This window comes from Morone saxatilis, unplaced genomic scaffold (assembly GCF_004916995.1).
Source record: "Morone saxatilis isolate NCDOM2014 unplaced genomic scaffold, NCSU_SB_2.0 Contig11, whole genome shotgun sequence".
Classification (NCBI taxonomy): Eukaryota; Metazoa; Chordata; class Actinopteri; family Moronidae; genus Morone; species Morone saxatilis.
Window position 1 is genome coordinate 1,839,539 of NW_023339663.1, and position 17,324 is coordinate 1,856,862.

Consider the following 17,324-nt stretch of genomic DNA (forward strand, 5'->3'; position numbering starts at 1 on the left):
ACGGTTTCAAAATAAAAAGCGGTTTCAAAATAAAAGCCCCCCGAAACAGAATAGGAAAAGGCCAAAAAAATAAAATAACATATAAGGAATGGATTAATAGTAATATTAAAAAAAAGATCGAAAATTAAATTGAATCGAGGATTTGGAGAATCGTGACTCATTCACTGCAGCAGGATCAATAATGAACTGAAACAGCGAACACGTTCAGCGTTAATATGTTTGTTCTTTTCCTCCACATCCTCTCACGCTCGACCTCGCTGCTGTAACGTACTCTGACAGTAAGAAAGCATGACGAAGCACTTCACAGAGCTGCTCCTGCGTGGAATAAATCAGATTTGTGTTTCAGTGAAATGACCCTTTAATGATACGATCAGGCCTGTTTACTTCCACACAGCGTTGCCTCTGTGCACTTCTGTGACATAACAAATATATTTAAATGATGAAGATAGAAATGTCTCCTGTTTAGCTGCTTTTATACTGATATGATATTCTGTTGTTTTTGAGTTTGAACCCCCTAAATGTGTCGTAAACTGAGGTCTTACTACGACTGTATGCCAGATTCTTACCAATACACACAACTGGTTGGTGCCAAGAAGAACTTCCAGCTGATTGTTGTACGTGGCCCTCTGAGGAAAGAGGTGTTTTGCAGTTCACAAACGCGACGTTAACATTTTGTCTTCATGTTTCCAGGACTGATGGCTCCACAGTGACATGCCATGGCTTTAATGATCCCCCCGGTGAAACTGAAATGGCTGGAGCACCTGAACAGCTCATGGATCACGGAGGACAGCGAGTCCATAGCCACACGGGAGGGAGTGTCGGTGCTCTACTCGAAGCTGCTGGTCAACAAAGAGGCGGTGCTGCTGCCCCAGCAGGTGCTGTGTCTGAAGGGCCCCCAGCTTCCAGACTTTGAGCGCGAGTCCCTCTCCAGCGATGAGCAGGAGCACTACCTGGACGCTCTGCTCAGCAGCCAGTTGGCTTTGGCCAAGATGGTCTGCTCTGACTCTCCCTTTGCTGCGGCGCTGCGCAAACGTGTGCTGGTGCTCCAGCGCATCTTCTACGCGCTGTCCAACAAGTACCACGACAAGGGAAAGGTGAAGCAGCCGCCGCACTCTCCGGAGAACAACTCGGGTTCAGCTGATCTGCACTCTGTCAGCGAGCGGCCGCGCTCCAGCACCGATGCCCTCATCGAGATGGGTGTTCGTACGGGCCTCAGCCTTCTCTTCGCTCTGCTGCGCCAGAGCTGGATGATGCCTCCCCCGCCTGGCCCCGGCGGAGGTCCTGGGGCCAACATAAACTTGTGTAATGATGTCATTCACACAGCCATCGATGTGGTCAGCTCCCTGCCACCCCTCTCTCTGGCCAACGAGAGCAAGATCCCTCCAATGGGCCTGGACTGCCTGGCCCAGGTCACCACCTTCCTGAAGGGAGTCACCATGCCAAACTCTGGGGCGGATATTTTAGGGCGTCGGCTTGCGTCAGAGCTGCTGCTCGGCCTGGCTTCCCAGAGGGGCTCCCTGCGCTACCTGCTGGAGTGGATCGAGATGGCCTTGGCTGCATCAGCTGTGGTCAGTACTATGGAGGAGAACAAGGTGCTACAGAACCAAGAGGGCCTCATCGGCTATGATTGTTTCATGAACATCCTCATGCAGATGAGACGCTCTTTGGTAAGTAAACAGTAACAGCACTGACGGATGTGGAAGTTATTTTTAGTGGTTTAATTAGTCAGCTTCTCAAAATGCTCCTTCTGTTGAGTATTAAATTTCTAAATTCTCCTCTGGAAAACTGTGGAAAACTGGAGACTTAATTCAAAAAGTGTTCAGGACAACAACCAACAGAATGAGTTCCTCTATAGGCGTTATAGCGCAGGTGTTATGATCTAAAGGTGTGACAACTGAAAGCATGTGTTTGGATACGATCAGTAAAGCATCAAATAAAAACCTAAAAAAGTGATTCAGTTTTTTCTCTATGAGGAATTGTTCCAGGTCATGTAGTGGTAATAATTGTATTTGAATGTTCCTCTCTGTAGGGTTGAGTGTGATGTTGATATTGGGTGATGTAATCATTGATTTGTGTGTGTGTGATTGTCTCAGGGCTCCTCAGCAGATCGCAGCCAGTGGCGAGAACCCACGCGGACCTCTGATGGCCTCTGCTCATTGTACGAGGCGGCACTCTGTCTGTTTGAAGAAGTAAGTGTTTTATTTTCAGATTTCATTTCGTACACTATATGGATCATTATTAGGTGGTTCTAGTTTTGGAAATGCCTCAGGTACAGTCTAAAACACTGGATCAGGTATCAGCCAGGACAGATGCTCCGATCTGATCATGTGATAAACAAAGTCAAGACTTTCTTTCAGATCTTGTGCAGAACTGTCAGAATTGCTGTGGATATTAATTATAATACCTAGAGGATTAATTTTGAAGGAAAAAACCAAACTTCTTTTCTTTTTATTTCAAAGAGAGTACACAGGTCCAATCATGTCTCTTTCTTCCAGGTATGTCGAATGGCATCAGACTACTCTCGCACGTGTGTCAGTCCCGACAGCATACAGACTGGCGAGGCTCCCGTGGTGTCTGAAACCTGTGAGGTTTATGTGTGGGGCAGCAACAGCAGCCACCAGCTGGTGGAGGGCACACAGGAGAAGATCCTGCAGCCCAAGTTGGCCGCCAGCTTCGCGGATGCACAGACGGTAAGAGAGAGCAGTTTCACACGTCTGCTGCAGAGCTGCACGTTAAGAGAGGAAACATCTGTTTTCCTGTATTCGTCATAAGAAGAAGATAACTGTCACGAGTTTCAAAATTCATTTTGCTAGGTTTTGGCAGAATACTTGTTCCCTCAAGGCATGAATTACACTGATCAGCATGAGAGAGGGATGTTACTTAGACGTGGTGACATGATGATAATGCATTCAAATTCAGATTTCACTGGTTCTCCCGCAGGGACGCTACAGCTGTAGATCAAAGCAATATGATGTGTGTGTGTGTGTGTTAGAGCCTGAGACAGAGTGCTCTTTAAGGTGGAGGAACAGACAGCGTCAAGATTTTCATTTCTCTGCTACAGTGTCTTGTTTTTCTGTTAAGAGTGAAAGATAATTCACAATCTCCCCTCCTACAGAGGTTTTGCTGGAACTGTAACTCTACACTTCACATCTTCGTACATTACCTCGGTTACTGATGTGAAGCATTTCTGTAGAGTGAGGTTGAACAAAATATTTTTTCCTAATGTGCTGATGAGATATATATATATATATATAGAGAGAGAGAGAGAGACACAAGTCACAAAAACATGCAGGAAATGAAATGATCAGATATGTCTGGTGGGTGATATGTTTCGGTGTCTTATGATGTACTGCAGCACCGGTCCTTTGGCCTCTCAGTGACGGCGGTGTGTGAGAAAGCTGAGTCGGTCTGCAGTCTTTCACTGCACACAAACGCACATCTTTTCCTCGTTTCTCTGCAGATTGAGGCGGGTCAGTACTGCACGTTTGTGATCTCCTCTGACGGCTCTGTTCGGGCCTGCGGGAAGGGCAGCTACGGCCGCTTGGGCCTCGGGGACTCTAACAACCAATCAACGCTCAAGAAGCTAACCTTTGAACCCCACCGCGCAATCAAGAAGGTGTCGTCGTCCAAGGGCTCAGATGGCCACACGCTGGCCTTCACTACGGAGGGTGAGGTGTTCAGCTGGGGTGACGGTGATTATGGAAAACTGGGTCACGGGAACAGCTCAACACAGAAATACCCTAAACTTATCCAAGGGCCACTGCAGGGGAAGGTAGGGGTTCACCCAGTATAACTTCACACATGGTATTTTATTACACATTCCAGCTTTTTATTCTTTTATATACATTTAAAGGTTTTATATATATATACACACACAAAATGTCGCACTAGAGCAACAGTATCTCAGACCCAAACAATGGGCGCTACAGACCACCGGACTGCACTGACAAAACCAGTCATTTTAACAGATAATCATAAAAACCCTTCAGATTTTGTCAGTCTTTCTACTGTTCCAACAACCACCAGCTCTGGTTTGGTGGAAATAAATCCTTAATTCATTGACGTAGATAAAAATCCAGCAGTTTCAGTCCACTCGGTTGGAAACGGAGGAACTCACAGGCTCCAACATGCACAGCCAGATAACAACACAGTGTGTCATCATTCTCTGCTCAGGACACCATGACTCTAATATGTCTTTACATAGCAAATAGTTGTTTGTTGCTATATTAATGTTATGAATCTCGTGTGTGTATATATATATATAACCTTTAAAGCAGCGAGTAGAGGTGTGACCATCCTTTTCCCCTTCGCTCGGTGAAATATTTCTGCTGATTGAGATTCATTTCTCTGAGTTTCTTATAGCTGATTTCTTTGATATGCCTCCTGTTTTGAAAGTATGCAATGTAAATGTATTTTTGCTTGTGTTTGTACTACTATTAATGAAGTACGATTAATGTGTATGACTTTGGTTGTGTGTCAGGTGGTGGTGTGTGTGTCTGCTGGCTACAGACACAGTGCTGCAGTCAGTGAGGACGGAGAGCTGTACACGTGGGGCGAAGGAGATTTTGGAAGATTAGGTAAGTAACTCATTTATCCTAAAATGGAAAGGAAATCTCCTGTGCTTTCAAACACTTAAAATACATCAGTAAATACCCCACCTGTGGATTTTAAAGCTTTTATGTGTCTTGAAGAAGGCTAGCAAGTGGCCAAATGAGACTACAGAGGGTTGTTACGCCAAACACAGAGACTTAACTACTCACTAGTATCTGTAGATTTTAATTGCAAGATTTAATTACAAGTTTAGTGGTGGTGACGCTGAAGTCGAACTGTGTTGTAGTTTATTTACAGCCTAACTTTGTTTGCACCAAGTTCCTCAAACTCAGGACACTTTTCAAGGCTGTCTGGACAAATATGAAGCATAAATTGTCAGTTTTACGTATTTAGCTCAAAATTACAGATTAGTTTCAGAGCGAATTTACAATCTTGACAACATACAACTCCCTCAATCCTGCTGTGTATTGGAGGCACGTTAATCCTCATTCCTACTTACACTGAACGCATCATACAAGACAGTATATGTCAGATACTGTTTCGTTGGGATTGCAGGTCATGGTGACAGCAACAGCCGAAACATTCCTACCCTGGTTAAAGACATCAGCAACGTGGGAGAGGTGTCCTGTGGTAGCTCTCATACTATTGCACTGTCAAAGGATGGACGCACTGTGTGGTCCTTTGGAGGAGGAGACAACGGTGTGTAAACCCTTCACCATTACTAACTGTGTTGTTAATGTTTCATATCACAATTAATTCAATAAATTGGCCTTGTCCAATTTTGCACATGCTCTGAATTTACAGTATGTGTGTGTCAAAATGTCAAACATGCTCATACTGTAAATGAATCAGTCTGAAGAAGAAACGTGTTGTCCTGCAGGAAAACTAGGTCACGGTGATACTAATCGAGTCTACAAGCCAAAAGTAGTGGAGGCCCTGCAAGGGATGTTCATCAGGAAAGTGTGTGCAGGAAGCCAGTCGTCTCTCGCCTTAACCTCTACCGGACAGGTAGGACACCATTCCTCCATTGTTACCTGAGACACAATAACAGCCGCGGCTTGTTGAGAAAAAGCGGAGGCATGAATTTCTTGAACATTTGTCCCAAAGAAGGAGTTTCACGCACCTGTTTACGCATTCCTACCGACAGCTGTTTGGACATTGACAGTCATATATTTTAGGGTCACGACTTGTTACGTAACTCAGCTCTTCTTTCATGGCTTTGTCTCAAAGACTCTCCGTCTGTTCTCATCAGGACAGTTTCTGTCTGGAGAAAGGACCAAAAGTAAATAATGTGAATGTGAAGAGATCATATCTGCTAATGTGGATTTGGCCTTTGGTTCCTTTATTTTTTGTATCATTCTTCTGTTCATTCCATTTTATATTTACACATTTACTACATTTAGTAATTTAATAACTGTAGTTACTAGTTACTGTGCAGATTCACATTAATCGATAGTTCAGGTATCAGAATCGCTGTCGGGAAAGAAAAAATGGTATCAGAACATCTGTAATTTATTGTATCGGCAATCGGATAAAAAAATACTGAGACTGATAATTGTCTACAATGATAATCGGTCTATCCCTTGTGTGTGTGTGTGTGGGTGTGTGTGTGTGTGTGTGTGTGTCAGTCATTGCAGGTTGTTTTGTCACTTATATTTGCTGATTTAATGGTCTGCTGCAGCACACCAGCATGTATGAATATATCAATAATTGCCATTAATGTTGTTAATGTTCCTTTTCAATGTCTTTTTGACGGGCACTATCGTTTGCACAGCTCTCTGGTCTGCACTTGTTGTTTTAAACATGTTATATATATATATATATATATAAGCTTGACTTGATTACTGTCCCTTGTGTTTAGGTGTACGCCTGGGGCTGTGGTGCTTGCCTGGGATGTGGCTCTTCGGAGGCCACAGCTCTCAGACCCAAACTAATCGAGGAGCTGGCTACCACCAGGGTGGTGGACATCTCCATAGGGGACAGTCACTGCCTGGCCTTGTCGCACGGTACTTGTGTCTTCCTTTCTCTATCTTCTGCACAGCTTATCTTTAGATGGTTAACCATAAACAACTGCTGCTGCACTGACAGAAACACATTTTGCGTGCTGTCAGGGATCAACGCTCCGTGTAGCAGTCCTTGCTAAACCCGCTGCTTCTGTCAGTCCCAGGTTTCTCTGCAGACTCTGTTAGATTCTGTTTGTTAAACGTGACACAGCTGTCGCAAGTAGCATGATGTAAAAGCAAACACACAGACCAAATTTGTTTAAGCTAATTCTTAACTTAACCCTCACCGTACAAATTGTGCCTCATTATTATTCAGTGTGATTTCATGTGCAATCACAAAACGATCACAGCCATATCTAATATTGCAATTAATATTGCATTACTTCTGCTCAACACACCCTTTCAGACAATGAAGTGTATGCGTGGGGCAACAACTCCATGGGCCAGTGCGGCCAGGGGAACTCCACAGGGCCGATCACCAAGCCCAAGAAGGTCGTCGGCCTGGATGGAGTCGCTATTCAGCAGATCTCAGCCGGCACTTCCCACAGCCTGGCGTGGACGGCCCTGCCCAGAGACAGGTCAGCTACCATCAGAGCACATTCACTGACTTTGACCGTAACCTGGGTTTTACGGGAAGACTTCACATAGTGGGGGTGGGAGGGAAGGGGAGTGGGCGAATGTCACAACACTCCTGGACTTCTGTGCTCAATAGGGATTGCAAAATGTAAGTCAAAGGTTGGTAACTGCATGTTGAATGTACAGCAGTTTTTCTCCCTTCTGTGTTACAAGACTGTTAGGATCATATCTGTGTGCTGACTTGCAGTAAACATACAGTGATGTTTTAGTTCAGAGAGAGGACCACAGCAGTTCATGTTTATATATTTAATCATTCCTATAAGGTTGGAGGTAGAGGTAGAAGTCAGATGTAACTTACTAGATGTAAGTGGAGTGTTTTTTACTAATGCGAGGACATAGACATACATTTGCCATATTTTGCCAGTTTATCAGGTATTTAATTCGCTGGATTATCCAAAAAGAGTCTTTTATCCACAAAAAGCTTCTGAACCAAAAGTACAATAATATATGTATATAAATATTGCAACATAACATTACATATACAGTGAAAAGATAAAAGATAAAACATTTATTTTAACATGCAGTGCTTACAGGAAATAAAGTCTGCATTATTTAACCCTGGCAGAGCGGAGTTCATTATTAAAATATGAGCATATTCATAGAATGAACACAGTTTGTTGTGTTCTGAGAGCTGAAGTGGTTTCACAGCGCTCCACTGATTTTACACATAAAGTCCAGTTGAAGACTAAAAGGATTTAACAGAGAGCCTGTGTTACATCTTGGGTTTGAAGATGGGTCTAATGGGGCCAAATGATCAGTTTAGTTAAGTATTTGCATGGCACAAACTACTAAAGAGGGGATCATCAGTTCAGTTTTATTGGTCATATGTAGGTTAACACAGGGTCAATGGTACAGTGAAATGTGTTGGATGAGAAGAGACAATAAAAGCACTAGTCATATAAAGATAAAATGAGAAAAAAAACCCAATAAAAATAAAAATGGACTGAAATAAATATAACTATAAATATGTGAAGTGTATGCAGGGGTATGAGACGTATCACTATTAAAATACAGTAAAAAACTGTACAATATACAAAAGTATATGTAAAAATGCTACACACTACATTAATGTTATTAATAATAAATAATACTATATATAATTATTCCATATAAAAAGAGGATTTGTGTGTAAAAGTAAACCCTGCACTAGACCACTTGTTAATATTTACTCACTTCTGCTCTCTAGGCAAGTGGTGGCGTGGCACAGGCCCTACTGTGTGGACCTGGAAGAAAGTACCTTCTCCCACCTGCGCTCTTTCCTCGAGCGCTACTGTGACGGCATCAACAGTGAAGTTCCTCCTCTCCCGTTCCCCTCATCCCGGTGAGCACACACAACCAGTGAGCCTGTGGAAGAAAGAGGCCCTCATGCATCTGTTAATTGTAGCTTGGTGTCAAATAATAAACATTTATATATATATATTGTATGTATTTCCAGGGAGCATCATAACTTCCTCAAGCTGTGCCTTCGACTTTTGTCCAATCATCTGGCTCTGGCGCTGGCCGGGGGCGTGGCCACGAGTATTTTAGGTCGGCAGGCCAGGCCCCTGAGGAACCTGCTCTTCAGACTGATGGACTCCTCCGTGCCAGATGAGATTCAGGAGGTGAGAGACAAGTAGAGGCACAGTTAATCGTGGATTATTTTCCTACTTAACATTTAATTATTTGATCTAAAAATGTCAGAAAATAGTGAAACCCAAGGTGACATTATAACAAGCGGCAACCTCAAAATAAAAAAGCTTTCAAATGTGAATATTTTCTGGTTTCTTTAGTCCTCTATGACAGTAAACTGAACACCTTTGGGTTGTGGACAAGACATTGGAGGACGTCATAACATTGGGAAACTTTGACCTTTTTCTGACATTTAATTGGCCCAAATAACAGCAACAGCAACAGATTAATCAGTGAGGAAAATAATCTTTAGTTGCAGCATATCATACATTCAAACTCAGCACATTGTTTCCTACAAACATGATAATATTTTCCTTTTAAACAAATAATTAAAGCTGTATTATTTTGAACATTTCACTGTGAATCATCACTCCTTGGCAGTTCTTTGTGTATCCAGACAAAGAAAATATTCTAATCACTGTGGAATATATTTATTGATACCCTGTGAAAAACACACTGTTCCCTTTTTGAGGAAATGATGACAGCAATTTCTTGAAATGTCAACAGGTTCTTAATCTGTTACATCTCCCGGGGCAGTGACAATATGTGGGTGTGTGTTTTTCCCATCAGGCGGTGATTGAGACTCTGTCTGTGGGGGCGACCATGCTGCTGCCTCCACTGAGAGAGAGGATGGAGCTGCTGCACTCCTTGCTGCCTCAGGGGCCCGACAGATGGGAGAGTCTCTCCAAAGGACAGGTACGCTGCACTCACTAACACACTGAAGCTGTAACAACCAGCCTATTATGAACGCTTGTTAGGGTACATCAAATAAAGCAGTGGTTCCCAACCTGGAGGGCGGGACCTCCACTAGGGGTCGGCAAAACTACACGGCTGGTCGCAAGGCTGTCTTGATTTTAAGTGGTGTAATAAAACTTTAAAAGAATATATACAGTAGACCTATATCTCAATTTCTGTGAAGAAAACTTAGAGATTAAATTAAACTGTTGTTTTTTTAAGTTTAGATTATTATTTAAGATCTAAACTTTAAAATACATCTCACAGCATAAGGGCACAGTGAAGACCTGGACACAAGCTGTATTCACAGAGCCTTCACTCTGATAAATGTATGATTAAACATTTGTGTATCAAAAGTTACTACAAATATCACTAAAACTGATCTCTGATGCAATATTCACAGGAAATAAACCTCCTCAAAATTCATCCAAATCGCTCGCTTTACACAAACTTGCAGTTATTAAAAGTGTTAAGTTGGTAAATTGGTTTATCAGTTCTGTATTGTTAATTGTAATATGATGTAAAATATCCATAAAATATGTCAGTTAGTCAGTTTAATGATAGAAACGGGGTCCCTTAAGGAGACAGGTTGGGAACCAGTGAATTAAAGCATTATTTTCTGTTTTAGGATGTAGATTTATTCTGTGAGAATCAGTGGAGACGTGAGGCTGAAAACTGAGCAACTAATTCAAACACTTTTGTATGTATTTGTATAGTAGACATTTTTCTTCTCCCATTAATGTCATTGTTACCCAGTAAGATTAGGTCACAACCTCCGGGTTGAATGCCACTGATTGAACTGAATGTACCTAAGGTGTGTGTCCATTAACGAGTGCCTCATTTGTTGCTGCTTGTAGACTGAAAGAGTTTGAAAGCAGGGTCAGGTCAGTGATGGATGGCGAGTGCAGCTTTTACACCGTGAGCTGTTTGGTTAATGGGTCACTTTGTGTGGTCGGCTGTGTGGGCAGAGTAAAAGGTTCTGTTTGAGTCTTCTGAGTGGTCTCTTACAGACACACAGTTTTTAACAATCTCCCCAATATGCATTTCAACAACAGGAAATCAGTGTGGAGGGGACGCAGTGTTCCCAGTGTTAATGCCTGCTCGGGAGTCCAACATTAAAACCTCTCCACAATTCCTTTGACCTCAACAGTTGGAGGCAGCTGCTTTCCAGGAACTGCTTTAGATTTTAATTCTTGTGGACTTTGAAATAGAAGTTGTAGCGAACAGAAGCTCTGAGTTAGTGCTGCACTGTATAGAAGAAAAGATTATATTGTGATTATTTTGAGATTATTGTGGGAATGATCATTTTGCACCACAATTTCAGTTTTCACTGAAAGAAACGCACACACACACACACACCTTCAACTCCCCCCCCACCAACCACACACACACAAAGTAATAAATGTTTTTGTGATCTATAAAACACTCAATTAAAAGTTGCACTGAGGAAACACTGGAGGCAGAATTAGAAAAAGAGGAAGACTCAGAATAGGAAAAGGATATATTAAATAAAACGGAGTCAGATGTACAAATAGATAAACAGAGTAAGAAAATAGTTTAAAATGTATAAATAAATAAATAAATACACAAACTATTTGTGGCTTTACAGCTCAGAGCTTTACACAACAACTTCAGTAAGTTAAAGATTAAGAACCTAGAACGTATGTTTGTTAAATGTTTAGCTGCTTATCTTTTTCCAGCTTCCTGCTGTAGTTCGTTATTTAATGGACGGATATAATCAGATCTTCTCACTGAGAGCGGATTAGAGTTTCTGTGGGTCCCTAAAAAGTCCTAAACTCAATCTGTTTTTTTGGCCTTAAAATATCTTAAAAATGACTGACAGGTCTTAATGAAGTCGCATTGACTCCAGTCTTCTAAATGTGTTTGGGGGAAAATTTGTTATTGATCATTCTGTAATAAAACCAACATTGTAGCCAGCACGGACATGAAATGAGTCTTAAATGGTCTTAAAATGTCATAAATTAGACTTGTTGAAACCTGCAGAAACCCTGGCTTTCTATTCCTTCAACAATGCTGTTATTGAAAATGTGCAGTTAACAATGAAAAAACTTTAAATCTTTTCCCTGAAATAAAATCACATCAGAAAGGAAAACAATGAAGGAACAGAAGTTCAATCAGCTGTTTGTGAGGGCCGTGATAACCCCAGCCGAGGCCAACTTCTCTCATTGGCCAAACATGTTGACTGCCCGTACGTTGGCCTTATTTCCTGAATTACTGAACCCTAAATGAAATATGTGTCCCTCAGTTTGAACCCACAGTACCAAGAAGTTCTACATCAAGTACTGTTGTTTGCTTCTGTCATGTTTTTCCTCGGTCTTACTGAAATGTGTGTGTTTGTGCCGCAGAGGATGCAGCTCGACATCATCCTGACCAGTCTGCAGGACCACACCCACGTGGCCTCGCTGCTGGGCTACAGCTCTCCTGCCGACGGCCCCGAGGTGCTTCCATCTGGCCCGGGCTTCACAGCTTCCCCAGACCCCACATACAGCGCCACAGCGGGCCACCCCGACACCCACCTGGCTGAGATCCTCATGAAGACGCTGCTCAGGAACCTTGGCTTTTATACTGTAAGTAGCTGCTGGATGACGTCTGGTGCGGCTCTATCAGAGAGTGCGCTCTTATTGATTTCAGGCGCGTGTTACTCAATAACAAGCCATTATTTGTGGCATCATTATGATCTATTTAGAGCTGACAAAAGCAGACGTTACTCAGGAAGGAAGTCATCAGTGAAGTCAACATATCGAGCACCATTGTTCCACGTCTCTGCAGCTCCCTCGCTCCTCTCAATGTTGGAGAGCTGGAGGCAGCGCATGAGTCATATATAATCCTTTGTTATTATCACCTGCTGACTTCTTTCCTGGCACAGCAGTGGCTTGTTCCTGTGCCTCGCTCTCTAAAGGCGGCGTTTTATTGATTGTAGCGCGCACACACAGGCTGTGTGTGATTATTCAGGTCTGAGCAATGAATGGTGATTAGACTGCAAGGCTTTCTGCATTTGACTCACCTCTTTTGGATTCGTTGCCTCTTGCTGTATTTTTCCTTTACACATTTCTTTATCTACAGAGCGGTGTTCTCTGTTTTGGAGAAACGGATAGAAAAAAAACACATCTAGATAAAGAAATATAATTGAATAAAAACCAGACTTGGATGAAATGAAATTTTGGTGGTCTAAATTTAAAGATGTCAAGAATCCAGATTACAAAAATAGGGGCTGGAACAAAGTAATGATTCTGTGGATCTCATAAAGAAGGTTTAATGTAATTTCCAGCCTCTAAAATGAGACGAATTGGCTTTGTAGTAGAACAAGTTCCACTCCTGTTCTACTGCATTGTAATTGAATTGTAATTAAAATAAACACAAACAAACCAGGATCGGTAAAACTTTTAAATGCAGTGTCTCAATTAGACGCAGGTCTCCTTTACTAGCCTAGTGTAACTACACGTTGTGACAATTAAACGCAGGTCTCAATTAGAGGCCTGGTCTGGATTTTATGGAAGTTCTTTGGATGTAGAAAACCTCTTAAAACCCACCAGGACGCCCACTTCAGCGAGTTCTACGCTGCTTAGATCGTCTACACAGATATAAATGTTGTCTGATAGGGAGGTGCTGCACATCGTTACATCAGTTAGATTCTCCACAATTCAGTCTTTTAAATTCATTTTATAGAAACCATGAGCACCAAATGAGTCTATTTACACTTATAGCTATTTCATCTGCACATGTATATTAATAAATTAACTTTGAAGATGCCTCCAGTGACCCTGTAGTCTGATTTATGTGTGTGTGTGTGTGTGTGTTGTGCAGGATCAGGCATTTGGGGAGCTGGAGAAGAACAGTGATAAGCTGCAGCAGGGCACGTCCTCCTCTGACAGCAGCCAACCGGCTCACCTCCACCAGCTCCTGTGCTCCCTGCAGAAGCAGCTGTTAGCATACTGCCACATCAACTCTGTCACTGAGGTACGGACGCTCTCCTGTGTTTGTTCATCTGCAGCCTGTTCAAACTTACTTCCTCCCTTCTACACACAGTTTTATTATGAACAAAATAGCGTTTACACAATCTTCATGTAGTTTAAAGTCGTTGGTCCAGTGCCATTAGGGTCATGTGAGTAATGGCTTCTTGCCACACTGGTTACAACATAATGGTTCAGTTCGGATTACATAAACTTGAAAGGCAGATATGCACCATTAGGGTCAATTTGTTGAAGTTATTTGCTTCAGAACTCACATGGTCTTGTTAATGAGGCATAAAATAACATTAAATTATCTTCAAAGAAAACACTCAACAGTTTTTATACCTGATGCATGAAGCAAACTGGCTGCACTTGAGCCAATTCGTGACTAAATGAGTCAGTGTCCGTACATATTTATAAACCCCTGTTTCATAAGTGTGTATTTTCATTATCTTCCTAGTGACATCCAGTGACTGATCTGGGTTTGTCAGTGGCCAATACGTATAAAGTATACGTCTATTATACTCAATAGGAAATTCAGGCACCTGTTTACAGCAGGATGTATGCGAGTTACAGTACAGGGCTCAAAAGCAACTGACGAAGCTGCCTGCACATGTGTCTGAAGAGGTTTTTTGTTTATCGGCCACGTGAGTGCAGACATCTCAAGATGCCAGATAATCAGACGTGATTAATCGGCCTATCCCTAATGGCAGCTATAGAGTTACTGACCCACTTTTAACAATCAGCAGAGAGATATGATTCTCATTTTTCTTTCATTATTGGCAAATGAGTACTAAAACATGATGATCTTCATGTTTTTGTGCAGAACTCCAGCAGTGTGGCGTTACTCCACAAGCACCTGCAGCTCCTGCTGCCTCACGCCACAGATATCTTCTCCCGCTCAGCCACTCTGATAAAGGAGAGTTCCTGGAACGGCAGCATACGAGAAAAGCTACAAGGTGAAGAGGATCAACCAATCTCTTTGGCAGAAACGCTCTCGCTCTCTTATCTTGACCTCAGCCTGTTGATCCTCTTATCCTCCTGTTTACTTTTGTTGTTTCATCATAAACACTTTCATTATTTCTGTTTTTAAATTGATCTTTCTAAGAATTTTAACTTCTTTGTTTGTTGTGCTTTTTCGCATTTTACCTCATGCTACTAGTTCAAGGAGAGTGTAGTTTAAACTACATAAAAGAAATGATTTAGGTTATATATTTTAAACAATAGGATGATTTATTCACAGTGAACAGAAATGACCATTGATTTAAAACTCAAAATACTGATCATGTCTCTATCATCTCCAGATGTGATCTACGTGTCAGCCGCAGGCAGCATGCTGTGCCAGATAATTAACTCCTTGCTGCTGCTCCCGGTGTCTGTGGCGAGGCCTCTGCTAAGTCACCTGCTGGACCTGCTGCCTCCTCTGGACCGCCTCAACAGACTGCTGCCTGCCGCCTCCCCTCTGGAGGACCAGGAGCTGCAGTGGCCTCTTCATGGTGGGCACAGAGAAAACCCGTTACTACACAATAATGTACATTGTTCATCAAAGCTAGGCTGCTGTGTATGCTGCACTGGCTCTACTCTAAGATTTAAGCATTTGCCCATTTGTCCTCAAGAGCTTTCGGTTTGTGACTTGAAGTATAACCTGACTGCTCCAGATAGGAAGTTGTTGTTGGAAACTGCACTTCTGTTGTCTTCCTTTACATTTTTTACAATCAAAAATTGTAGCGCTACCAACACTACCAACACCATTATCCCTCAAAATGTATAACTTTGGAAACCTTTATATTTGTGATGAGTAATGTAATGCTGACTTTCTTTACTACGTTCCAGGTACCTCTGACTTTGCTGAGCCAGCCTCAGGAATGTCCTTGCCGGCGGCGGCGCTCTGCTGGGTGTGGCTCGTGGATCTGGAGAGGACAGTTGCCCTGCTGGTAGGCCGTTGCCTCGGTGGGATGCTGCAGGGAGCTTCGACCTCGCTGGAGGAACAGGATACTGCTTACTGGCTCAAAACGCCCCTCTTCAGCAACGGCTTGGAAATGGAAATCCCACAGCTGGGTAGGAAGAGGACACATACCGTGTAGTAAAGTTATTTTCAGGGACTACTTTTCAAGGAGCTAACAGATCCCTTCAGCCCATTGTAGTCTGTGTTTCCACTGCAGTCTAAAGACCTGCAAATATTAGACAAATTAGTCCGCTGACTGAAAAAGCAACCAATGTTTTTACCCAGTTTTTGAGTGTGACTATACTATACTATTTGTCATCTATGTCAGCTTTCTTCTATAACTCCATGTTCATGTGTTGAAATACAATGAACAAAAAACAAACCATATATTCAGTGCTGCCCTGTTAAAAGTTTTTTTGGGGCGTGGTCCTCACTCGAATCAAGGATCTAAGGACAAGAGGGTGTTGAATGTTGTACAGATTGTAAAGTCTCCTGAGGAAAACTGTGGTTTGGGGCTGTATGAATAAAATATGACTTGATTTGACTGGACCTCAGAGCTCCTGTACTTTTGGAAAGTCCTACCCTCAGAGCAGCAACTTTTTATGGGATAAAATAACATCTCTGGGGAAAGTTCCTGCAGTGGGAACTTTAAACTGCCCCATCAGAGCCTCGTGACCAATTGACTTTTGTCATTTTATTGCATTATTCATTTGTTGTTTCCTCTGTGACTTGTTGAGCTGATAGATGTTTGTTCACCACTGTCTTTCAGACGCCTGCATCAGCTCATTATTGGAGGCAGCGCTGTCTGGTAATGAAGAGCAGAAGCCTTTTGACTGCACACTGCGTCCTGACTTGAGCGTCTTGGTGGATGTGGCTCTGGGTACCTCTAAAGAACCTGCCAACAGCCTCTGGATCAACATGCAGGACTACGCCATCAGCAAAGGTCTACCTTTAAACTAGGCATATAATGAGTTCTGTTGTCTCTATGAGAGGCATTTTCTTGAAATGTGAGTGACAGTGTACTGACTGTACTGTGCATTCTGTTCCAGATTGGGACAATGCGTCTCTCAGTAATGAGTCCCTGTTAGACACTGTGTCCAGGTTTGTGTTGGCAGCCTTACTGAAGCACACAGGACTGCTGGGCCAAGGCTGTGGCGAGGGCAGGTACTGTAACAGGACATATATGATGTGTTGGTTTAAAGGTTTCCACACTGTTTCCATAGTACCAGCTTAAATTAAACATCACATGTCACAAGTATATCTTTATTTTCCCATCAGGTACCAACCATCCAAGTCCCTCGCAGAGGTCTATCGCAGTGTTTATAAGGTACGAAACCGCCTGCTGGCCTGTAAGAATATGGATTTCATCCAGACAAGATCTTCTTCGCGTGAGAGAAGGGTGAGTAATCAACCTTTATATGTCAACTCTAATTATTCTCTAATTTCAGTCTCTCAGACTACTTCTCAGTGTTTTCCTCTATAATTAGAATTAATTCAAAAACAGCCCTTCTAGAAACAAACCAAATATTCTTAAATATAATCAGATTTGTGTATGTAAGTTGTGGTTATTACAAACAATGAAATCTCAGTTATTTAAAATTCTTAAAATAAGTATTTTGATCACTTTATTTAAGAATTTGTACCTTAATCTAATAATTAGCAAAAACATCTTACAATAAGACACAATTTCTTCAAACAGTAGAATAGAAATGAGTTACTTTGTCTTAAATTAAGGCACCAGAAGCTTCTTATTTTTATATTTTTTTATTAAAACACTAGGACAAGACTTTCTCTTAAACTGAGAAGTTGTGCGAG

At 42.2% G+C, this 17,324-nt stretch overlaps 1 protein-coding gene across 1 annotated transcript in view; it reads left to right on the forward strand.

Moving 5' to 3' along the window:
- Positions 1–690: 690 nt before the first annotated feature.
- The window catches only part of herc1 (HECT and RLD domain containing E3 ubiquitin protein ligase family member 1), a 56,212-nt gene continuing 39,578 nt past the window's right edge, over positions 691–17,324 (forward strand). Inside the window, 20 exon segments of the mRNA XM_035682514.1 lie at positions 691–1,667; positions 2,094–2,189; positions 2,496–2,690; positions 3,461–3,772; positions 4,481–4,577; positions 5,107–5,250; positions 5,432–5,559; positions 6,413–6,557; positions 6,961–7,132; positions 8,377–8,511; positions 8,626–8,791; positions 9,429–9,554; positions 11,960–12,181; positions 13,419–13,571; positions 14,391–14,523; positions 14,869–15,060; positions 15,398–15,622; positions 16,279–16,452; positions 16,559–16,673; positions 16,788–16,908. Coding sequence (XP_035538407.1) covers positions 717–1,667; positions 2,094–2,189; positions 2,496–2,690; positions 3,461–3,772; positions 4,481–4,577; positions 5,107–5,250; positions 5,432–5,559; positions 6,413–6,557; positions 6,961–7,132; positions 8,377–8,511; positions 8,626–8,791; positions 9,429–9,554; positions 11,960–12,181; positions 13,419–13,571; positions 14,391–14,523; positions 14,869–15,060; positions 15,398–15,622; positions 16,279–16,452; positions 16,559–16,673; positions 16,788–16,908 — 4,002 coding nt within the window. The 5' untranslated portion in view covers positions 691–716.